The following is a 25,232-nucleotide window of genomic DNA, read 5'->3' on the forward strand; positions in this document are numbered from 1 at the left end:
AGGCCTCCCAGTCCATCACCTACTCCCAGAGTTTACCCAAATTCACGTCCATTGAGTCAGTGATGCCATCCATCCATCTCATCCTCTGTCGTCCCCTTCTCCTCCTGCTCCCAATCCCTCCCAGCATCAGAGTCTTTTCCAGTGAGTCAACTCTTCTCATGAGATGGCCAAAGTATTGGAGTTTCAGCTTTAGCATCAGTCCTTCCAAAGAATACCCAGGACTGATCTCCTTTAGAATGGACTGGTTGGATCTCCTTGCAGTCCAAGGGACTCTCAAGAGTCTTCTCTTGAGAAGAAAGGTCTTTTGAACACCACAGTCCAAAAGCATCAATTCTTCAGTGCTCAGCTTTCTTCACAGTCCAACTTTCACATCCATATAAGACCACTGGAAAAACCACAGCCTTGACTAGACGGACCTTTGCTGGCAAAGCAATGTCTCTGCTTTTGAATATGCTATCTAGGGGTCATAACTTTCCTTCCAAGGAGTAAGCTTCTTTTAATTTCATGGCTGCAGTCACCATCTACAGTGATTCTGGAGCCCAAAAAAATAAAGTCTGACACTGTTTCCCCACCTATTTCCCATGAAGTGATGGGACCAGATGCCATGATCTTCATTTTCTGAATGTTGAACTTTAAGCCAACTTTTTCACTCTCCTCTTTCACCTTCATCAAGAGGCTCTTTAGTTCCTCTCCACTTTCTGCCGTAAGGGTGGTGTCATCTGCATATCTGAGGTTATTGATATTTCTCCCAGCAATCTTGATTCCAACTTGCACTTCTTCCAGCCCAGCGTTTCTCATGATGTACTCTGCATATAAGTTAAATAAGCAGGGTGACAACATACAGCCTTGACGTACTCCTTTTCCTATTTGGAACCAGTCTGTTGTTCCATGTCCAGTTCTAACTGTTGCTTCCTGACCTGCATATATGTTTCTCAAGAGGCAGATCAGGTGGTCTAGTATTCCCATCTCTTTCAGAATTTTCCAAAGTTTATTGTGATCCACACAGTGAAAGGCCTTGGCATAATCAATAAAGCAGAAATAGATGTTTTTCTGGAACTCTCTTCCTTTTTCGATGATCCAGCGGATGTTGGCCGTTTGATCTCTGGTTCCTCTGCCTTTTCTAAAACCAGCTTGAACATCTGGAAGATTGGAGGTTAGAGGTTGAAGAATGTTGGAAAGACCAACTAAGTACATTTGAAGAATATATAGTCTCCGACCCTAAGGAAAAGGCAGGTAATTTATCCTCAAGATTTTCTGTAGATCCTTGGGCAAAGCAGCAAATGCCCCTCTGTCTCTGAGAAGTTTTTGGAAAGCAGCCCTGAACCACGTCTGACAGAGCAGAGAAAAATTGCCCAGACCAGCACTGTCTGATACAGTAGCCACAAGCCACATGTGACTATTGAAATTTGAGTAATCAAGATGAAATGAAAATTTCAGGCCATTAGCTATACAAGCCACCTTTCAAGTGCTCACCAGCCATGAGCTGAATTTTAAATTTCATTTCATTTTAATCAGTTTCATTTTCAATCACCACGTGTAGCTAAACCAGAGGCTACCCTATGGATGGCACAGATGAAGGGAGGGAGCTGTTAGGGTGGGCAGAATTTCAACCCCATTATTAACCTTTTTGGGCTTCCCTGGTGACTCAGCTAGTGAAGAATCCACCTGCAATGTGGAAGACCTGGGTTCTCTCCCTTGGTTGGGAAGATGCCCTGGAGAAGGGAACAGCTACCCGCTCTGGTATTCTGGTCGGAGAATTCCATGGACTGTAGAGTCCATGGGATCGCAAAGAGTTTGACACAACTGAGTGACTTTCATTATCATTAATATCTTTGGGAATTCTGTTCTGAGCCCTGGTTTTTCAAATTCTAACTGAATTCTTGGTTTGGAGTACCATTTCTGGAGTTACACTCCCTAGGTTCAAATCCAGCCTTCCTATAGGAGCTGTGTGGCCTTAAAGCAGTCACTTAAATTCCTTAAGGTTCAATGGCCTCATCTATGCTATTTGATGAGTAATAGGACTTCCTTTGTAGGGTTTCTGTAGAAGGAAATGATCATACACTTAAACACACTAATATAGTCTTTGACACACATGACTGTCTCCAATGGTTACCTGAGTTTTTATTTTTTATTTTTCTCTCTCATCCTAAACATACTGGTGCATGGTTTTGGCCTCTCGGGATGTTTTGGCTTCTGCTATCTCCCAGCATCCAGCTACCATGCAGGTTTTCATTTTTAGGTTTGAAACTGTTTCTGTGGGCTCCTTTTTTTCCCTAATCAACCTGAGAAGAGCATGGAAAACAGGCCTAAAGAAATCCATTTTGAGCCCCTGTGTTTCCATGGATCTGTCAGACACTGCAGTGTTGGAAGGGAGATTATAGCTAATATTTGCAGCACCGTTCGTAGCATCCTTCACCATGAGACCTCACCCTGAACGCCTTTCACATATACCAAGGACATGGTGTTAACTAGTCTTTTTGCCACTGACCCTTACTGTTGCATGTGAATTTTGCTGGAAAATTCAGTAGTTTTTTGAGAATGCAGCATTGTGAACTGTGTGTATCTTTAAACCCTAGAATCCCAGGCTATGAGTGAAGGTTGTTTAGTCACTGAGTTGTGTCTGACCCTTTCATGACCTGTTCCTCTGTCCACGGGATTTTCCAGGCAAGAATACTGGGGTGGGTAGCTATTCCCTTTTCCAGAGGATCTTCCTGATCCAAGGATCAAGCCTGCATCTCCTGATTGTCAAGAGGATTCTCTACCACTCAGCCACCAAGGAATCCCTGGGAGTGAAAGTACAAATCACAAAAGGCTCAGTCAAAAATACCTTGATCTTTCAGCGAAAACTAGGTTTCAAGATAATGGATTTTTTTTTTTTTTCTCTTCCATGGCCAGTAACTTGTTGTTAACTATGTCTGCAGTGTTTAATCTGGCATGAAGCATGAGCTTTTTGTGGGCAGCATTTTTTCCTTACAGCAAGTCTGAAAAGCCAGGGAGCCCCATGGCTTGCCAGCCTCAAATCTCAGCTGGACACCTGAAGTTTTTGTTTAGAAGTGGGAGTGGACTCTCCCTTATCATCAGCAAACGTGGTCCATCCCTTCTGCTCACTCAGAGTGAATCAGGCGGGCTTGGTCACCATTTGCACCCCCCACTAAATGGAGTCTTGCAGAAGCTCTTTAAAAAAAAAAAAAATTTAACTGCACTGTGCAGCATGTGGGAGATAGTTCCCTGACCAAGAATCGGACCCGCAAACCCTGCAGTAAAAGCGTGGATTCTTAACCACTGGACCACCAGGGAAGTCCATTGCAGAAGCTCTTTGACCCTGCCATTGTCTAACCATGCCTCTAAAGCAGCTTGCAGCCTGGGTGATGGTAGTATTATAAATAGGAGTAACAAAATCAACAACAGCTACCATTACCGGATGTTTATCATGTACTAAGGATGGTTTTAAGTACTTTACAGGAAGTAACTCACAACACCCTGTGAGGTAGATAGAGTTATTTCCATTTTATAGGTAACTTAAGTGAGACCAAGTAGCCCGAGGCCACATGGCTCGGAAGTAGAGGACCGGGATTCCTAGCTCCAGAGCCTGTGCCCTGGACCCTGTGCCATGGCAGGAATGCTTGATGGTGATGATATAAGTGAAGATAATCATAACAGATCACTGACTGGGACATGACCTGGTAACAACTTCATATATAACATCTCTTCCAGTCTTCATAACAGCCCTGTGAGACAAGTCTGATTATTATACCCGTTTTACACTAAAGTGTAAAGTGTGCATGACATGAGTACACTAAAGTGCAGAGACATTGTGACCTCCGCATGGCCCCCACTAATGGCCAGGACCTGAGCCCTATGTGTGGTAGTCTTCAAAGCCCTTACTCTGAACCTCGATCTGCATCTTCACGGGAAGGGTGGTGTTCACAGTCTAGAGATTTGCACAGTGACTCTTTGAAGAGAAAAGGATTCCTTTTCCTGTGCAGCCAGTTTGTTGATGGGTCTGTTAGGCTCAGGCGGGGCTAGAGGGAAGCCTGAGAGCGCCAATGTAGAACTGAACGGCAGAAGCAAGGGAGGTGGTCCAAGGTGATGTGCCCAGGTGAGAGGCAGGAAAGACAAAGGAGATGAGTACAAACCATCCTGGGGTGGGCACCCAGGCAGGAGGCCATAGTGCAAGGTGGAGTCTGGGTTCAAGTCACACTGGAGCAGACATAGAATAGAGCTGGAATTGGGAGTGGTGACTTCAGGTAGATGCCACACAACAGCCGGAGACTGTCAGCTGGTCCCCAGGAAGGGGGAACAGTGGTGAGACTGACGCTAGGGCTGTTCCTTAAGGATCAGCCAGATTCTATAAGGAGTGAAGGGTCAGGGAGAGCTGGGACCTGGAGAATCAAAATGCAGATGTGGATCGGAGGGAGGGAGGGGAAAGGCAGTTTCTCTGTTCATTCACTCAGTCAGTAAGCAGCTGTGACTGGAGCGCCTGCCCTGAGCTACAGGAGAAGGAAGGAGAGCATGGGCTGTAGGCCGCCAGTCTGCCAGCTGGAAACTGGAGTTTGTGGTTTAATACCTATGTGACCTTGGGCAAACCTGGCTTATCTATTCTGTCTCACTGTCTCACAGTATCACATTGTCCTCATTTTTTTTTTTTTTTTTTTTGGTGGGGGGTGGTGTTGGGGGGAGCCCACAGTACATGGCTTGTAGGATTTCAGTTCCCAGACCAGGGATTGAACCCAAACTATGACAGTGAAAGTGCTGAATCCTAACCACTGGATCACCAGGGAACTCTTTTACTGTCTTCATCTTCCAAATGAAATGATAACATTGCCTTGTAGAGTTGTTGTGGGAATTAAATAAGTAAATTCCCATAAAGAATTTAGCACAATGCCTGATACCCTCTGAGTTACTGTTAGAGATTACACTTAGTAGGTGCCATGCCTCTGCAAGGTGCTAAGGTTGCAGTGAGCAAGGACATGGCCTTGCCCTCCTGCTCCTCATAGTGTAGTAGAATTTAATACATAGTAGCCTTCTAACCTCAGATATGCAGATGACACCACCCTTATGGCAGACAGTGAAGACGAACTAAAAAGACTCTTGATGAAAGTGAAAGAGGAGAGTGAAAAAGTTGGCTTAAAGCTCAACATTCAGAAAATGAAGATCATGGCATCTGGTCCCATCACTTCATGGGAAATAGGTGGGGAAACAGTGGAAACAGTGTCAGACTTTATTTTTCTGGGCTCCAAAATCACTGTAGATGGTGACTGCAGCCATGAAATTAAAAGACGCTTACTCCTTGGAAGGAAAGTTATGACCAACCTAGATAGCATATTCAAAAGCAGAGACATAACTTTGCCAACAAAGGTCCGTCTAGTCAAGGCTATGGTTTTTCCAGTGGTCATGTATGGATGTGAGAGTTGGACTGTGAAGAAAGCTGAACGCCGAAGAATTGATGCTTTTGAACTGTGGTGTTGGAAAAGGCTCTTAAGAGTCCCTTGGACTGCAAGGAGATCCAACCAGTCCATTCTAAAGGAGATCAGTCCTGGATGTTCTTTGGAAGGAATGATGCTAAAGCTGAAACTCCAGTACTTTGGCCACCTCATGCGAAGAGTTGACTCACTGGAAAAGACTCTGATGCTGGGAGGGATTGGGGGCAGGAGGAGAAGGGGACGACAGAGGATGAGATGGCTGGATAACGTTACCGACTCGATGGACATGAGCTTGGGTGAACTCCGGGAGTTGGTGATGGACAGGGAGGCCTGGCGTGCTGTAATTCATGGGGTTGCAAAGAGTCGGACACAACTAAGCGACTGAACTGAACCATCTAATTGTACTATTTAAAATTACATCAGTGGTAAATGTGGGGCTAGGAGGGTATACAGAGAGGGCTCTAGCTAAGTTAGGAAGATCAGAGAGGACAGAAAAAAAATGCTTAAGGGAGTAAAGGGGAAGGCGTATTCCAGGTAGCAAGAGCAGCACACGCAAAGGTCCTGTGGTAGGATGTATGGCAAATATAAAGACCTGAAAGAAGGCCCTATGGCTGGGTGATGCACAGAGGATAATACGGCTGGAAGGCACAGGGGGAATAGTGTAGAACCACTTCAGATAGTTTAAGGGTTTGGGCCTTTCCACTAAGGAAAGTGCAAGCACTTGAAGTTACAGGCCAACAGGGAGGAAAATGACATGATCAGGTTTGCATTCTGGAAAGATGGCTTCAGCTGCTCTGTGGGGAATTGACTTTAAGAGGGTAAGTGCTGATACAGAGAGACCCATTAGGAGGCAATCCAGGATGTGCAGCCAGGAGAAGAGATGAAGGCGGCAGCCCCCAAGGTGTAAACACAGCAGTGACTGAAGAGCGTGCATGTGATCGTGACCTAGGAGAGGAAATTGGCAGAGCTGGGGGAACAATACCGGGAGGCAGAATTGCATGGATGTCAAAACATAAAAGTTGGATCAGTTTGCCTACTCTGTGATTTTTTGACCCAGGCCAGCATTGGCAGAAAGTCCATGCATCATTGGCTTGGATACTCAGACACACAACAGAGATAAAAACCTGCCATCTTTGATTAGTGTTGTATTGGCGTGGCACATCCACACCTTTATTATCTTTTTATTGAGCTATAGTTGATTTATATTATCATATCAGTTTCAGGTATACAACATAGTAATTCAGTATTGCTATAGATGATATTCCTTTTAAAGTTATTACAAAATAATGGCTGTATTTTCCTGTGCTGTATTATATACCCTATTGCTTATTTATTATAAGCATATATGCATAGCACATTCACACCTTTAACACACATCACCTACACACCTTGACAAGGAAAGCTCAGTTGCACAACGACTGGACATATTGATTGCTAGCGGGTAATGGGGTAATTTTTTTTTTTTTTCAGCATTTATGGCAAACTTAAAAAGAAGGACAAAGAAACTTCAGTGTGAGAATCTGAAGTAACAAATGGAACAGCCCACTTTACCAAGAATGTCTGAGATGTTTCTTAATCCTTTTAATGTGAAACATTTGTATATTTAATTTAGGCAGGAACATTTCTCCCATTCTTCTGCATAGCTTAGATATCCATCCTCTAACCCAATTTCTGTATTTAAATTGTTGGATAAAACTTCCTAAGCAGCTGGTACTGGTGACTCGAGGAGTTAGCCCTCAAAGGTTCTTATAAATCATATGGCCCAGGACTTTCTGATCCTTTCCTCCATGGGGAAGACGTGGAAGATGCCCAGTCTGGAATTACAGGTTTGAAAACCTGGAACTCACCTTGAGTTCTGTTGTTTGGTCCCAGAGCCAACCCCAGGTCTACTTGGGGAAATGCATAGGGATCGTCTTTGTTCACTGGAATTATGGAACTCTTTTGTTTGCAAGCCTCAGAGTCCCAGTTCCAATGGGTGTAAACAAACATGCTTTTTGTTTTTCATCACGAAGTACAGAGTTCCCAGACTGGAAATTCCTGGTACAGCTGGATCCAGGCACACAAACGATGGCATCAGGACTCAGCCTCTTTCCTGTCTCAGGTCTTGTTTTGTGCATGGTGGCATCATTCTCAAGTGACTCTTCCCTGGAGTAGGAGAGGGTGCTCAGCAACCCCAGGCTAACATCTGTTAACATCAGGTCAAGGCGAATGGGCTGATCTTCTTTAATAGTGTCCGTGACAGTCCCAGAATTGAGTTGCATTTGTGTGACTTTGGTCACCTAACATTTGTTAAACTAACTCCCAGGTTGGGAGGGAGCTGGAGGGAATCATTGATCTGATTGGCCAAGCCTGGGTCACATGTCCATCCTGGGAACTGGGCAAGTAGGGTCAAGGTCATCAAAACTGTAGGAATGGAAAATGGAGAAGAGGAGCTTCTCAAAGGGAAATCCAGATAGTCTTTACAAAAGAGGAGGGATGGTGCTGCAGGAGTACAAACCACAGGCATGGCACCCATCTGGGACTGACCACCCCCCATACACACACCTTGATCTGGTTCCTTCCTCCAAAAACCCCACCATTTGAACTTGACATCAAATGTCCATTATGGTTGTTAGCCATGTTTTGGTTTTTTTTTGTTTTTGTTTTTTTTATGGAGACAAAGCTCTGGTCTTTGGGACATGTCCCTGTGTTGATTGTAATGTGAAAGTTCTAGATGGTTTGGAGGGGCAGGTTAGATGGTACCCAACCTTCTGGCTCTGTGTTGAGGATGTGATTCAGGAGTGCTTTCTGACTGGTTTCGTGGGCTGACTTCCTTGGTGCCCGCACCACCCCACCCCCCCCCCCCGACAAGAAAGCATGCCCTCTTGGCATTTCTCGGCTCTGAACCAGGCTCACAGACCAGGCACCAGATGAAAGCCAGCAGAGCGAATGTCATAGGAGAATCTGTTCCTTGTTTTTTGCTGAGTCAAAGCTTTGGTGTGTGGGAAAGCAGAGGACATTGTCAGAGCCAGGGGAGACAGATGGAGAACAATGGACAGACAGACAGAGCCCAGTCCACAGTAGCTACCTGTCATGGTCTCACTGATATATTCTGGGTCCAGAGAAACTTTTCCAGTGTCCTGGTTTTTAATAACCACTCAGGAGGCTTATTTATAACCTCCTTGGGCATGAGCAGTCAGCTATGCTGAGAGTAAGTAACCGTGGTTGCTGACAGGAGAGAAAAGATCGCTGATTTTATTCCTTTTATTACTGAAAAGGCAACACTGGAAAAAAGAAAATGGGTCTAGAGTGGAGACCAGAGGATGATGGGCTTTTTTAGACTCATGAGATTTTTCAAAGTGAATTTTTAAAGAATGAGTGTGCATTTGTCTCAGAACCTTTGAATTTGGGAGTGTCACATGGGAAATCAGATAGTTCTTATCCATTTGAAAATGGTTTTGAAACTCAGATTTTTAGGATTTATGCCTTTAAAATATCGACAGTTAGTAAAATGTAAAAGAGGAAAATTGAGAAAAATGACAGAAGTGGGGGAAAATATTGTAACACCCACCACCTGACTAGTGCTAATATTTCAGTGACTTTTCCAGTTTTTCCCTATATACTGGTATATCATTTTTCTTGGAGTTGGAGGCATATTGAATATTTTGTGTCCTGAATTTCTTCATTTGCATTCTATTGTTAACTTATTTTCAGAGCTTTTGTACCCATTGTTTTTGATGACGGCATTAGTATTCCACTGAATGAATGTTATCGCATCTCTGGAATTGGACATTTAGGCAGTTTCCAATCTGATTTTATTTAAATCTTGATTTCTTTGGTTTCCATCAACAGAACATACTTTCTTGACCCTCCCTTTTCTTATCAACATAAACTTTCTAAATATTTGGCTCAGAGGCTCACCAGATCCTTGACCTCCTCAGCTTGGCCCCTTGGAAAAGCATTTTAGTATCTTCTGCACAAGATGTTCTGGCCACAGGGTGATGGCTGTCAGTTATACTGTGCTGACCCTCACCTGTCTAAGCCACCCCTCTTCAACCCATACATGAAGCGTCTCCCAGAGCACTGGAAAATCAATGTGATCGAAACCCCACTTCCTAGTATGAGCCATGCGGAGCCAACTTTGGGGGAGTGCATTTCTCCATATAAACAGTCATCTCCTCCATCAGTTAGACTCATCCAGGGCCCACCTACATTATATTCATCTGGGATGCTTGTCAATAATGTAGATTCTTGGACCCCATCCCAGACTCACAAATAGAATCTCTCAGGGCTCAGCTTTTCTAACAAGTGCACCCGGAGAACTCTTAGGCCCGCTAAGTTTGAGAAAGGACTGTTGAGCTAGAGGAACCCAGACTTCTCATCTTGGTGATCAGATAGTTACTATCATACTTACCATCTTATCTGTGGCTGGAATGCTCATCTGTCCTGCAATGCCCTTCTGCATCTCTTCTTAGCCCTGAGTTCAGCCTCCTATTTAGACAAAAGCAAAATGAATTATGCTTCTTCTGAGAAGCTCTGAAGATGTCCCCAAGATCAACTTGCTCTTGATAATAGTAAATATCATTCTAATGAGTTAAGAACACATGATCTGAACCATATGGATGGGATATTCCTTAGTTACATAGTATGGATTAAATATGAAAGAGGGTGATACTTGCCAAGTGGTTTTGGCATTCTCACTGGATACAGCAGAAAAAGTGGACAGTAAAACACTCTAGTCTTCAAATAGGGCTTGTTTCAGTTCTAAATCAATGTGAAAATCAAAAGGCCATGAAACCAAAGTTTCATAAGAATTTGAGACAGGTTGATTCATTGTTTGTTCAGCATCGAATTATTTTCAGTAGCCCTCCTCAATGTTTTACCAGCATCACCTTGAGAGTGTCTAGTTAGCTGTCTGTGGGTGGATGAATGGGTACGTGTGTGTGTGTTTCCTGAGCTCTGTTCTTCCAGCCAGCTCCTCCAGCCTGCCCTTCCCAAATCAAAACCAGACCATGACATGTTTTTGGGAGGCAGCTGTCACAAATCAGGCTGAGCAAACAGGCGGGGCACCGTCTAGAAGATAAAGTCTCTGTGTTCCAACACAAAATTACTAAGAAAAAACCTCATGTTTTCTTTGGTACAAAAACTTTTAACAGCTTAAAAATGTCATGCTGAACTCCCCGTCCACTAAGTAAAGATATAGGACATATTGCTTCCATTTTTTTTTTTTTTTTTCTGCTCTGTTCTGGAAAAGCATCTTTCTCAGCTCTCACCCACCCAAGGTTTTGGTGTTCCAGTTTGCAGACTGTCCAGCCACCATCTTCCCTTTTCTCTGTTAGCTTCCCCATGTACAAGCAGTGGAGGGAAAAACAGGCTCATTATACTCCTTGCACAAAGGAGTAGAAACCGTCCTTCTGTGCATTCCTGTTCTCTGGACCTTTCCTGGGAACAAATCCTTGACTCTCAGCTGTGCTACGTCTGAGGGATTCTCATTTCTTCAAGTTAAGCATCTTACTCAGTCAGATCTGCCTTCCTGAGTGTGTTATCCATCCAAAGACACCTGTGAGGACTTATTTTTTATTCTGATACTGTGCTTTTGGTGCTAGCATCCATAGAAAGGATTCTGTAACTGCCCTGGACTGCTCCCCTGGCTGGAGCAGAGTTTTGACTGCTGCTTTTCAAAACGGAGGCGCTGATTTTAGAAGGGCAGAAGAGTCCATTTCAGGCTTTACTTGTGTCTTTTCCTGGAGAGCAGATTAAGCTCAGAGCTGGAAGGGAAATGAGAGAACAGCCTAGAACAACTCATCCTTTTTATTTCTTTCTTTGTGTTTGGATCCTGGGTCCTGGGGAACAGATGAGGGGGAGAGTGGTGGGGAATTCCCGTTGCCTGAGATGCACATTGGTGGACAAACACTGCCTCAGGGTGAGCGTGGTGGTCTAGATGTGTGGCTCTCAACGGGGGCGGGTGGAGGTGGGGAGGGTGGGGATTGTGTCACCCAGGGGACATTTGGCAATATTTGGAAACAGTTTTGTTTGTCACATCTTGGGGTGCAGGGTGTTCATGGCTGCTAGTGGATAGAGGGCCAGGGTCGTACTGCTAAACATGTCCAGTGCGCATGACAGCACCTCCCCTCCCAGAAATGTTTTTAATTGTTACTTGGAGGATGATTGCTTTCCAGCATTGTGCTGGTTTCTGCTGTATAACCATGTGAATCAGCTGTGTGTATACGTATAACCCCCCCACAACTTCTCGAGCCTCCCTCGCACCACACCCCCCACCACCACCAATCCAACCCCTCTAGGTCATCAAAGAGCACCAACCCAGCAAAGAATTTTCTGGCCCCATGAGTCAGTAGTGCCAGAGTTGAGAAAGCCTGGTCTAGACATTGGGAATTCATTCAGAAAGCATCAGCCTCCATCAAAGCCTCTCAGAGCCACATCTGAGGAGGTCATGATGTCACATGGCAGGTACTGGGTCTGCCTGGCCTGGCATTTCAGACGCCCCCTCTGCAGCTGAAAGAACCCTTTCTGCTTGTTGGTCTGATCCCAGCCACACCACAGAGAGTGGGTTACTGTTTCAGGATCAGTCCAACTTGGTTGAAACTCCCATCACAGCTCTAGCTGCATGGCCTCAGGCAAATGGCTTCAGTCTCTCAGCTTCCTAGAGAACAAATGTAAATTTCTGCCACGTGGGGCTGTGGTGGAATGGGAGGTAATATTCAGAAAGCACTTAATTGCATGCCTGGCACTTGGCCGTCTCAATATTTGAGAGTTATTATTACTCTTATTATTAGGTGCCCCAGAGCGCCAACCTCCTGTCTCTTTCCTTTTAACTCTGTCTCAGCCTGTTGCTCACTTACCAGGGAGAAGGAAGATTGCAGGAACTCAGACCTCATGATCACAGACAGGGATGGAGGGAGAGGGCCCGGATCCGTGGATGAGCCTGAGGTCTGGCGGTTCTATAGGTGTCAGAGATCCATACCACGCTGGTGCCCACAGCTGGGGAGCTCTGTGGCTTGGATTTTCAGGAATGTTTGCAGCTGGAAAGATGAGCCCCTTGCTCCCTGAGTTTTGATGTCCCACCTTGTCTGAGCTGAAAAAAGCTACGGGAATCTGAGGTCTAAGTATGCCCATTTAACACCTCTTAGTGGTAATGGAGCCTGGCCTCCCTGTGTAAGGACGCTAGACTGTCAGCTCCTAGGCTTGAGCCTCTCCCTTGCTAATCTCCCCCTCTCCCCAGTATCAATTAACTTTTCAGACAGTTCTCATTTGCTGCAGTTTAGAAGAGTTAATTTGTTGTTTGAGTCTGTGGATGAGCAATCTCTGGGCCCTGAGTTTAGGAAGACAGTTGGGGGGGTGGGGGGTGGGGAGTCCCAACAATAGAAATTTTCCATTGAGATCATTATCGGCCTTGGAGACTCACTGACTAGTGAAGTCTGGCTCTTAGCTGCGGATCTGTCTCGAGTTCAAGCCCTTCGGCAGGGAGACAAATTCCAGCCTGCCCGGAGGTTCTCATAAAGGTCTCCCTGAAGCACCCCAGACATCACTATTTTTTAAAAATTGCAATTGCAGTTGATTTCCAATGTTGTCAAAATTGCTGCTGTCCAGCAGAGTAACTCAGTTACACGTATATGTGTTCTTTTTCATATTCTCTTCCATTGTGAGTTATCACAGGATATTAGATAGAGTTCCCAGGTCTCACCATTCTTAAGTGAACCATGGATGGCCAGGCTTTCTGTCCCTGAGCATTTTACTTTGTGGCCCTTTCTGCTCAGGATGAGGGCAGCCCAGGAAACAGATGGCTTCCCCTGTCTTCTTCTGCCCTCTGAAGCTGTTTATTGTGGGGACTTTAGTCGGCTCATGTGGGTGATGCATCTTTATCTGTCAGTATTGTATGGAACACAGCAGCTTGGAGGACATTTGTATTCCAGCTTTTCTCTGAGCCCCAGGACTGCCGCAGAAGGAGCATTGTAAATATCCTTAGTGAGTGTTCAGAAGTTCCGCCTCCACCCGTTGTCATCCAGTAGCTGAACCCAAAGCCCTCCTGGGAGCTGTAAAAATCATTCACTCTCATCCCAGACCCTAATACTGCATATGTTAGTAGGACAAACTGTGTAAGATGCCCTGTCATCCTTTATGGTAACCCCCTGCGAAACACATCTCTAATGCACTGGTCTTCTCGAGTTGCCATTTCTATTTATTTACAGAGTTGTCATTTCAAAGGGAGCCATGCTCGTGTGTCTCCCTCATCCACTCACAGTCCCAACAATCCTATTTTTTTAATCCATCTTCTATACCAGAGTTTGATATGAGATTTTTTTTCTTTTTGAAACAAAAAGAATGAGGAAGAGAAAGACATTTTAAACATGTTGGCTCTGACTTGTTTTATGGTCATTTATTCAACAAATACTTATTGGGCGCTCCCGCGTGCCAGGCACTCTGTTCATTGCCAAGTGTACGCTGGTGAATAAATCAGACTCAGTCCCTGTGTGGGTCAGGGCCCCAGCGGGAAACAGATGGCACAGGAAAGGGTAATTAAAGGAAGCCTAATGAAGGAGGCCACTGGGTAGTAACTGAGGCCTTAGGCAGAGAACCTCAGCCAATGTTCAGCCTGGCAGAGGGAGCCAGGGTGATAAGTACCATGCTACCCTCTGATTTCCTACTGGGAATCAACCCCAACCAGAAGCCCAAGAGTAAGAGAGCCAGCCATTGACGCAGCTTTGTGGGAGAGCAGGGTGGAGATGGTTATAATTGTAGCAGGGAATGTATAAGCACACACTAAGGCGGATTATGGTATGTGGTATGAAGGACATGAGCCCGGTAAAGATCTGAGAGAGTATTGAGGATTAACAACATTAAAAAGATTGTCATGGAAGCTGTCTGAAGTGGTGTTTAAGCTAAGAATTGGATAAGAACTTGACCTTGCATAGGAAGGGAGGAGGAGAGGAAGAAGATGAAAGGCTTAAGAAATAGCGTGTGCAAAGGCCCTGAGGCAAGAGAGAGCTTTCAATTCTGGTAACTGGAAAGCAGGCCAGTGTGCTAAGAGTATAGTTGTCAAGGGGAGAGCTATACTTAGAGCTATGAAGCACTCACATTTTATTGCTGGCTCAAATTGAGCCTCTTGGGATCCCTCTGAGAACACTGTCCTGGTCCCTTTTCAGTGGAGTGTGTAAGTAGGAAGAAGTCAAATGACTTGCAGAGTAGGTTGGGGAAGCAAAGGCAAGAGTAAGGTCAAAAATACCGTGTGTGTTGGGGAGTGTGAGGGGAGAACTTGTCATTTGAAAACAAAAATGTTTTAGGGGGAGAAAAAGTCTGTGAACTCTTTCTGTTGATCTTTGGATTGCTGTAGCTTATTTTTTCCTTTTGGTGCTGATTTCTGGCTTGGTCATCTGCTGGATTTCGTATACATAGTGCATTTGAATTTTACCCCTGGTATCCTGTCTTAGCCAAGCAAATAACATATAAATCTGATTAAAGCAAAGCCTTTCCTGAAGTAAACAGTAAGCCCTGAAAACATGTAGCTAAACATATGATTCACAAAACTCCTTCTTCTTTTGTTGCATGAATTAGCCAGTTTGGGCCATAGGGAACAGACTCTAGGGCTCTTAGGACAGATGCATTGATCCTTAGGAAGAAAGGTGGTTTCCTGGGTGGATGTTACAATAGTTATAGAAGGCTTTCACCCAGCCTCCAAAGATTCTGAATCTTTCCTCGTTTCCTCAAAATTTCTTTCTAAAGTGAAGTGCCAAAAGTTCAACAAGATTTTCCATTGTAGGGAGGAAATCATGTGACTTTGTCCTCCTAGAATCTCAGCACCATGATAGGAGATGAGACCAAGTAGTTTCACAGTTTAGGACAGTTCAGTGACTAGTGCCCAAGGCTCATCCTTAAAAATCTCAGGAACCATCACACGTTTGTTTAGGGCCCTTGGTGGTCATGAACTTAGTTCTCATTAACAAGGAAAAGGAGCCAGTACCTCATGGGAATTCCTATCTCAAGCTCAGAGGTACCAAGTGAATACTTAACACTGTTTTAAAGAGAATGGTCACCAGGCCTTCTCCATCTCTTTTAAGAGAGAGTTTCATTGGGCACCTACTGGAAAGATGGAAGATAGTGCCAGTGAAATAGTAATAAGCGATCTAAGAAAGAAACAAATTTTTATTTCAGTCAAGTTGAAGATTTTAACCTGGGGACAGCCTCTTAGAAGGCTCCAAGAACTCTCCCACCCATTAGAGGTCTACATATAGTTCTAGAAGTTTTTGAGACAGAGGGCTGTACATGAAATGACATGTTACTGACAGTTTGCACAACCCAGATCTGTAAGTATGAAGTGGTGGGCCATTGTGACCCTTCACAAGATCAAGAAGGAGTATCATCTTTTTTTGTTCCTGGATATATTTTTTATTTCTGGTGGACAGTGGTGACTGAATCCCACTCACTCCATAAAAGAATGTTATCCTTCAAGGAGCTGTCTTGGTGGTGGGAGAATGCTGCTCTTCACGGTCGAGGAGGTATTTCTGCCGGTGAGGGAGGTGTGGTTGATGCCTATTGTACAGTGAAGGAGAGAGGTTCAGAGGGCAGAAGAAGAAAAAAATTAAGTGCTTTTATTTTTGGTGGGGGGCATGCTGCATGGCATGTGGGATCTTAGTTCCCCAGCCAGGGATCAAACCCATACCCCCTGCATTGGAAGGGCTGAGTCCTTCCAATGTGTCCTTCCAGACCACTTGGACCACCAAGGAAGTCTGAAGAAAAATTTTTATGTTCAAATTTTTCTTACCTGGCCACAAAATACGAATTTTATTTCACAGTAGACTCTATAATCTTCACACAGTGGTTCTCAATCTTTGCCACATATGAAATCATCTGGGGAATATAAAAGAATACAGATGCCTGGACCCCATCCCTAAGAGTTCAGTTTAACTAGTCTGAGGTTTGTCCTGGGCCAGGGGATGTTTTAAGACTTCCTGTAATTCTACCAGGCAGATGAGCTTGAGAAGCAGTGTATTAAGGCAAATCCAAATTCTTCAGCAGGTGCATATATTTCTGGCTTCTGGGATGATTTATGAGTGGTTCTGCTTCTGGTGCCCTAGTTTGGTCTGTTTTCTTTCTGTCTGTGAAGTAGCACACATCCTAAGGGAGAGAGCACTCATTTCTGAGCATACAGGATGCTCTCTGGTAATATCTTTGCTCTGCCACATCCTGCCCAAAAGCATCTAGAAATTGCCATTAAGGTGATGGTCTCAAGGGTCGAATAAGCCCCTATTTAGAGTTCTTGGCTTGGACTGTTAGCAGTTCTGTGACCTTGGACAAATTACCTAAACTCTTTGAGTCTGAATTTCCTCATCTACAACAACCCTTTCAGAGAGTTAAATGAGAAAGCACTGAATATAATTCCTGAGCTCAGTCGCTCAGTTGTGTCTGACTCTTTGCGACCCCATAGACTGTAGCCCACCAGGCTTCTCCATCCATGGGATTTCCCAGGCAAGAATACTGGAGCGGGTTACCATTTCCTTCTCCAAATACAATTTCTGAATCATAGTAAACACTCAAAAACATTTGCAGTTTTCATCAGCAGAGATGCACAAAACTCTCAGGATAGATGCATTCTGATTTTGTCATAGCTAAGGACTAACCCAGGAAAATCAAATGAATCACAGTAAAGAACAACAGCAACGCTTATTGCTTTTATTCCCATCTTGGAAATGGGGAACCCAAAGATCAGAGAGTTCAAGGTCACGTGGCTCGTGACTGGGCGCGTGGGGATGAGAGCAGGTTTGCCAGGCTCAACTTTCCACCACCATTTCATATTGCTCTCCATAAAGCTCTTGAAAGAAGAGGGGCCTCCTGGTGACATCGGCCCTTAATCTGGCTGAGAAAAGGGAGTTGACACAAAGCTCAGGTTTTTCTCTGATGGGAAGGGTTCTCCAGAGAGGTATCAGCCAGTGAAGCCAGAGTGGGCAGGGTCGGCCGAGTGCCACAGGCACCTGGAAAAATCCTCTTCCTCACCCTTTCATTGTTGGCTTCCCTTCCTCACAGCTGTCTAGCCCATATGCCACCACACAGGAGCCAGGGCGCCTGCCTGGGCTCAGCCCAGACAACCTGGGCAGCTGCCATGGCAAGCTTGGGGCGACCGGCTGTGCCCGGTGGGTCCCCCCCTTCCTCTTGCTCACTGCTGTTCTGTGCTCTGGTAGAACCACGATCCTCTGCATCTTGCTTTCAGTAGTAGTGGTTCTGCTACTGAGCCAGTGTATCTCACAGCGTGCCCGCTTTTTAACGAAATGACAGGAGACTTTGACACCCCACCCCCGCTTCCGATTCTTGGTGCCCCTCCTCTCTTGCCCAGATGCTGTCCTCTTTACATCCCCAGGATCTACTGTCATCGATAGAGCTGAGGTCCTTTAAGTGGGACACTGTGCTAACCACTCAGGTAGACGTTTCTTGGTTAATCTTTGTAATGGTGCTGTGAAGCAGACGTCTCGTGTCCTTCCTGTTTCACAGATAAGGAATCCGAGACTTACAACATGTTCAGAGCCACAGTACAGCCAGCAGCTTGAACCAGGGTCTCAACACTTGAGTCCTGTGTGTTTAGTCATAATCCCATGGTTCTCTACCAAGATCTTCCCCCCCGGAGTGGGGAGTGGGGGACATTTGTCAATGTCTGGAGACCTCTTGAATTGTCACAAGAGAGAGTAGGATGCTGCTGGCATGTAGTGGATAGAGATCAAGGATGCTGCCAAATATCTCACAGGGCACAGTCCCACCCCCACAACAGAGCATGATCTGATCCCCAAGGTCAGAAAGCGCCAAGGTTGAGAATCTCTGCCTCAGCCCTAAACTGAGCTACGTTTTCTTAGTTCATACTGTGAAAATGATGGTTAATACGGTGTTAGAATGCTGACTGCGCTTTGTAAAGAACTCCTGCCCCTCCTCACCCTCTCTCTCCCCGGGTTGGGCAGAGCACAGCCTCTTCACTCCCCGCTTTGATAATCCCTGGGTTTGACTTTGTCAAGAATCACTGCATCACTTTGGCAGCAGAGGTTGAATCTGTCTTCCTAAGTTTTCTTCCACCTTTACAGAAGTTCATGGATATGCTAGACCAGCTTCAGGAACGCAGTGGCTCCAGATGTGGAGAAAGCAGGTGGGTTCTCTCAGACCACCCAGGCCTTCTGCTTCCCCTTCTCTTCTGTCTGCTCCTCCCCTTCCTCCACCACCAACACCTCTCTTCTCTGTTGAGGGTTCCACTTTAATCGGTATCTGTGGCCCTAATTCTAAGTCTGAGGGGAAAACCCCAAATCACAGAACAGGACCAAGAGAGAGAAAGTAGGTCAGGATTCTAGGTTTGCCATCTCTGGCTATCTTCAGCATCCTGGCCTGGTGTGGCTCAGGCAGGACCCCCAGGGCACTGTGGGCACTGCTTCCACGGCCTCAGGAGGGAGGGCATAGCCTATGGCGAGCTGGGCAGGTAGGAGCTGTCTTTCAGCCTTGGGAAGACACCCTCGGTTGAGAGCTTAAGCCTTCAGTCAGGCTAGTGCGGATTTGAATGCTGCATGCTGTGTGATCTGGAGGACTGATCCCTGCCAACCCTAGATTTCTTTGCTGAAAAATGAGAAGGACTATACCCACTCTCCAGGGTTGATGAGATTTGAATGAGGTTAAACATGTGAAATTGTTGGGTACCATGCCTTGCCCATAGTAGATATCCAAAAAGGCACCTCTTGTGAAATCCTCAGTGGAGACAGACTGACAGAGGACAAGCCACAGAGGTGGGGCAGGGAGGGCACATGGACAGTGGTCTTAGGGATGGTAGTTGTGGTAATGATGGCATTCATTACTGAATAGCTGCTACGGGATGAGGGCTGTGCCTATGCATTAACTCACTGTGTACGGGTCTGTTCTTATTCCCTATTGTAGCCCCCACAACAGTTCTCCTCTTCGCTCTTCCTTGGCTTGTTTTTGTCTGCAGCATTTAGCACTATTTGGTGTAGTATATATTTTAATGCTTAGTTTTTTGTCGTTCTCCACTAGTGGAATGGAAGCTGCATGCAGGCAGAGACTTCATATGGTTTGGTTTTTTGCTGCTGTTGCCCCAGCAGCTGAAAGTGCCTGGCAGCTGAAGCACAGTAGGCATTTGGTAAATCTGACACGTGGTAGGCATTCCTGAAATATGATGCTGAAAGAATGGGTCTCCATTTTACAGATGAGAAAACAGAGGCTTAGAGAGATTAAGAGATTTGCCCAAGATCAAATGGCTCATGAGAGGCAGCTGGAGTCCTGAGCCTTTGTGAGCAGACTGCCTCATAAAGCAGTGTTTGGCCGGTGGTGATGACCACAGATAAATGTCTATGGGGCTCATACTTAAAACCAGGTACAGAGGCAGCAGGTACTTTGCTTGGGTTCAGAACTTCCAGGTCGAGGTGTGGGTGGAGATGGATGGTTTGAAATCTGAAACCACCTGCCCTTCTCACGTGAGCTCCAGGTATTTTCAGTTGCAAACAGCCCTGAATAACTTAGCACAGGATTTGGGGAGGAACTTATTTTCTTGTCCCTTCTCACTGTGTTCCAGAAATTACAGATTTGTATTTAATACCCCTGTCCCCAGCTTTGTTTCAGCCCCAGAGAAAGCACACCTGGCTTCTGGATCTCCTGGGAGATAGGCTAAGGTAAAGGGGGGTAGGCTGCCAACTTTTTCCATGGAATTTTATAAGCTTTTCTAATTACAAACAATTGTTTTTTGGTGTTTTTTTTTAAGTTGCTCAACTACAGAAATGTGTTTTATGTAAGTTGAAGTTGTCCCATCAGTTCTCCTCCCACCACAACCATTGGGTGAATAGTCCTTTGGTATTTATCTCTGGGCATACACTGACAGATACAAACAAAAAAGTCATTGTGCTGTTTTGCAGTTTATTGTTGATTTAAATTTTTAATTTATGTATGTATTTATTTTGGCTGCCCCAGGTGTTAGTTGCAGCCTCAGGATCTTTTTAATTTGTACAGCGTGTAGGATCTTTCATTGTGGCGTGCAAAGACTTAGTTGCGGCATATGGGATCTGGTTCCCTGACCAGGGATAGAACCTACATTCAGGGCATGGAGTGTTAGGCACTGGACCACCAGGGAAGTCCATATTGTAGTTTTTTTCTTTTATTTTTTATTTTTTTTTTATTATTTTTTTTATATAAAACATTTTAATCCCAAACAGCAGTATTTACATTTTTATCAATACTTAACAGTATACCTTGTTCATCTTTCCTTGTTGGTCTTTGTAGCTCTAACTCATCTGAACCTGTACTGTATTTCATGGTATGATTAAACTGTCATCCTTTTACTATATTCTCTATTGCTGGACACTTGGGTTTTTTACAAGTTTATACTGGCACAATTTGTTTTCCAGTAAATACCTTTTTACTTACATCTGTGTGCTTATTCACGTTTTCCAGTAGCATGAATTCCTTGGGGATTTCGGAATCAAGAAAGTTCTGTAGATGCTACCACATTGCCCTCTTGGGTTGTGTAACTTTGCCTTAGAAGATTAGGGGCCCTAAGATGGTCCCTTGGTAGGACCAAATCCTGCTTGAGGACAGGCGCTATACATCAGGCTCAGAGCGGTCACCTACTTGCTCTGATATTCAGGTGTTTTTCATGCTCAGAGAGCAGGGAGGGACCTGCTCTGATGGCCCAAGAGTTGGAGACAAACCAAGTAAAATCCCTACCTCTCTACCAGCCTCCAGCGTCCTGATGGGTTTCTCGGGTACCAGCCATCTGAACAGTTTCCAGGGGAGCTGGGTTGCCATCTACCCTGTCTGAGTTGGGGAATTAAGTCATCAGTCTTCAGCAGCCAAGATCTGGCGGGAAAGGTAACACAAACTGTCCTGGAAATGGTGTATCTGACAGTGACCCGGCTCTTGGCAGGTCACAGAATCCTCGCACCTTGCTTGGCGCTGGCACAGCCAAATTACATAACAGGCAGCTTTTCAGACGCTGAAGTCCAAGGTTGCTGGCGAGTGAGTAGAGCTGGTGCCGGGATCTGTTTACGTGTTCACAGTCATATGACTTCAAAGCAGTCGGGTTTTTTTGGGGGGGGGGGGGGGGGTTGGTGTTTTGTAATTTTAAAGGCATCAAAATTAATTGAAGGTCTTGTTAGAAATGCACATTTTTGAGCCTCCCTCCTAGAAATTCTGATGCAGTAGATCTGGGATGAGCCCCCCAGGTAAACATGACCCAGGTGGTGCCAGGACCACACTGTATTTTAACATGAGCCTTGTCTGTTGAGTTAGGACTTTGTAGGGGCAGAGTCAGGCTCCAGGTACCACATGATTCATTTACGAACTGTGATAGATTTAGAACAGTGAAAGATGACCAAGTTCACACATCTTGGGTTTAGTGTTTCTTTCACTTCCCTGGTAGCTCAGCTGGTAAAGAATCTGTCTGCAGTGCAGGAGACCCTGGTTTGATTCCTGGGTCGGAAAGATCCCCTAGAGAAGGGATAGACTACTCACTACAGTATTCTTTGGCTTCCCTGGTGGCTCAGACAGTAAAGAAATCCGCCTGCAAGGCAAGAGACCTCAGTTTGATCCCTGGGTTGGGAAGATCCCTTGGAGAAAGGGACGGCTGCCCACTCCAGTGTTCTGGCCTTGAGGATTCCTATACGGTCACAAAAAGTCAGACATGACTGAGCAACTTTCACTTGCACTTTTCTTTTGTTTCTGCCAACAAACTATACCCATAAATATTTCCTGACTACTTAGGAATCATCTAATTATTTTCAGTGATAACCCCTCTGGCAGCATCCCATCAACTCCTCTTGCTTCCCTTTTACCCCCTTGATTAGAACTTACCTTTCTCCTACACACCATTCCCTCGGGAATCAGGTGCTGCTGTGGTCCCTATCCACTAATCCATACTGATCTGAGCATGAGCAGTGTCTCTCTCAGATCATGGAATCAAAATCACAGATTCTCACAGAAGTGGGTGAAGGGGATCAAAAGATACAGACTTATAAAGAAAATAAGCCATGGAGATACAATGTACAACACTGTGACTCTAGTTAATAATACTGTATTGTATACTTGGAAGTTGCTGAGAAATCTGTAAGCACGTCAAGAAGCAACAGTTAGAACTGGACGTGTAACAACAGATTGGTTCCAAATCGGGAAAGGAGTACGTCAGGGCTGTATATTGTCACCCTGCTTATTTAACTTATGCAGAGTACATCCTGCAACATGCTAGGCTCGATGAAGCACAAGCTGGAATCAAGATTGCTGGGAGAAATATCAATAACCTCAGATACATAGATGACACCACCTTTCTGGCAGAAAGTGAAGAAGAACTATAGAGCCTCTTGATGAAAGTGAAAGAGAAGAGTGAACAAGTTGGCTTAAAGCTCAACATTCAGAAAGCTAAGATCATGGCATCTGGTCCCATCACTTCATGGCAAATAGATGGGAAAACAGTGGAAACAGTGTCAGACTATTTTGGGGGGCTCCAAAATCACTGTAGATGATGATTGCAGCCATGAAATTAAAAGGTGCTTGCTCCTTGGAAGAAAAGCTATAACCAACCTAGACAGCATATTAAAAAGCAGAGACATTACTTTACCAAAAAAGGTCTGTCTAGTCAAACCTATGGTTTTTCCAGTAGTCATGTATGGATGTGAGAGTTGGACTATAAAGAAAGCTGAGCGCCCAAGAATTGATGCTTTTGAACTGTGGTGTTGGAGAAGACTTTTGAGAGTCCCTTGGACTGCAAGGAGATCCAACCAGTCCATCCTAAAGGAAATCCATCCTGAGTATTCATTGGAAGGACTGATGCTAAAGCGGAAACTCCAATACTTTGGCCACCTGATATGAAGAACTGATTCATTTGAAAAGACCCTGATGCTGGGAAAGGTTGAAGGCAGGAGGAGAAGGGGATGACAGAGGATGAGATGGTTGGATGGCATCACCAACACAATGGACATGAGTTTGAGGAGGCTCTGGGAGTTGGTGATGGACAGGGAAGCCTGGCGTGCTGCGGTCCATGGGGTCACAGAGTCAGACACAACTGAGTGACTGAACTGAGAGAGTAGATCTTAAGAGTTCTCATCACAAGAAAAACAAGTTACTATGTATGGTGATGAATGTTAACTAGAATTACTGTAGGGATCATTTTGCAGTGTACACAAATACTGAGCCATTTTGTTGTACACCTGAAACTAATATGATCTGTCAATTATATCTTAACTGGAAAAAAAATCTTTTGTAGTACCTCAAAAAAACTTGCAGACTCTCAGCTGGGAGGAGTTTGGAGAATCTCTGGTGGAGGTTCAGAGGAAGAGGTAAGGTTCAGAGAGAAGGGATTTATTCAAGATCCTTTTGGTCTTTGCAATAAAGTTGGGACTGGACTCCAGTTCCTTTGCTTTCCAGACCAGTGAAAAGTTCAGAGTAAGCAAAGTTCATAATCAGCATATAATCCATGGAATTTCACAAAGGAAAGTTAAAGATTTGGCTAAGGTGGGAGGAGAGTGGCTTGTCCTGGGGGTGAGGGTCTAGGGCACATGGCCTCAGTAGTTGTGGAGCACAGGCTTACCTGCCCTGCAGCGTGTGCAGTCTTTCCAGAACAGGAATCCAACCTGTGTCTCCTGCATTGGCAGGCATCTTTACCACTGAGCCACCAGGGAAGTCCCCTCTCCCTCTTCTTTGGGTTCTCTGGCTCCCTAGCCAGAGGTCTGATGTGGAGTTGCAGCTCAACGCATCATCACACTCAGGGCACCTCTTTCCAGATCAAACAGTGCCCTAGAAAGTCCCTTAGCCCCTCCCTCCTCTCCAAAGTACACTGTGTCCTGACTTCCAACAGCTTGTATGAGTTTGGGCTAGTTTTTAATTTCCGATAAATGGCATCATACTATGCATATTCTTTTGTGTCTGGCATCTTTTACTTTATGAGATTCATGCGTGCTGTTGCATATAGCAGCAATTCCTGTTTATACTGGAGAAAAATACCCATAAATGAGAAGAATTTTACAAGTGCTGCTTCTGGTTCAAAGCTCTTCATATTGATGCATTTTTACTTCTCTTTGCCTCCTGTCCCTCCAGGAGAGTGGAGGGACTCCTGCCATATTCCTTCTACTCATAAAAAGAAAAGGCAGGAGATCAAAGACAAGTTCTAAAATAGCTCCTGTGTGACATTGGGCATATTATTCCAACTTTCTGTTGTCCACTCAAAAATTTATGCAACAACTCCTGTTGTTCAGTTGCTCACTCTTGTCCAACTCGTTGCGACCCCAGGCTTCCCTGTCCTTCACTGTCTCCTGCAGTTTGCTCAGATTCATGTCCATTGAGTCGGTGATGCTATTTAATCTCGTTCTCTGCTGCCCCCTTCTCTTTTGGCCTTCAATATTTCCCAGCATCAGGGTCTTTTCCAGTGAGTTGACTTTTCACATCAGGTGACCAAAGTATTGGAGCTTTAGCATCAGTCCTTACAAAGAGTATTCAGGATTGATTTCCTTTACAATTAACTAGTTTGATCTCCTTACAATCCAAGGGACTCTGAAGAGTCTTCCCTAGCACCACAGTTCAAAAGCATCAATTCTTCAGCACTCAGCCTTTTGTATGGTCCAACTCTCACATCCATAACAATTCCTAGGAACTTTCTCTATGACAATATGCAGAATAATGCTTTTAATAGTGACAAATATGGGATGAAGACAATGAGAGTATGCCATCTTATTTCTCTGGGCCAGCACTGTTCTCAGGACTTTGTGTGTTAACACACTTAATACTCATCTTCCTGCTAATGAGGTAGATTCTACTACTATTCCCACTTTACAGCTGGGAGAACTTTACAGCATGGAGCTG

The 25,232-nt window shown here is 44.9% G+C and overlaps 1 protein-coding gene and 1 long non-coding RNA gene across 12 annotated transcripts in view; one reads left to right on the forward strand and one right to left on the reverse strand.

The window, feature by feature from the left end:
* Positions 1-25,232, forward strand: part of PRICKLE2 (prickle planar cell polarity protein 2) — a 388,704-nt gene that overhangs the window by 349,690 nt on the left and 13,782 nt on the right. The window contains exon 9 of one of the 10 annotated variants that reach the window (XM_044933921.2): positions 18,479-18,540. The exons of the other annotated variants lie outside the window; for them this stretch is intronic. Within the exon in view, the coding sequence (XP_044789856.1) occupies positions 18,479-18,540 (62 nt within the window). The remainder of the gene's footprint in view (positions 1-18,478; positions 18,541-25,232) is intronic. 10 annotated transcript variants of the gene reach the window in all.
* On the reverse strand, positions 7,689-24,099 carry LOC112581282. Of its 2 annotated transcripts, none has more exons than XR_003105814.2 (3): positions 23,965-24,099; positions 9,817-9,893; positions 7,689-7,826 (listed from the first exon to the last, which is right to left on the reverse strand). It is a non-coding gene; the product is annotated as an uncharacterized LOC112581282 (long non-coding RNA). The 2 variants fall into 2 exon arrangements; XR_003105813.2 differs by lacking the exons at positions 7,689-7,826; positions 9,817-9,893 and adding exons at positions 15,810-15,947; positions 16,180-16,265.

This window comes from Bubalus bubalis, chromosome 21 (genome assembly GCF_019923935.1).
Source record: "Bubalus bubalis isolate 160015118507 breed Murrah chromosome 21, NDDB_SH_1, whole genome shotgun sequence".
NCBI classification, from domain to species: Eukaryota; Metazoa; Chordata; class Mammalia; order Artiodactyla; family Bovidae; genus Bubalus; species Bubalus bubalis.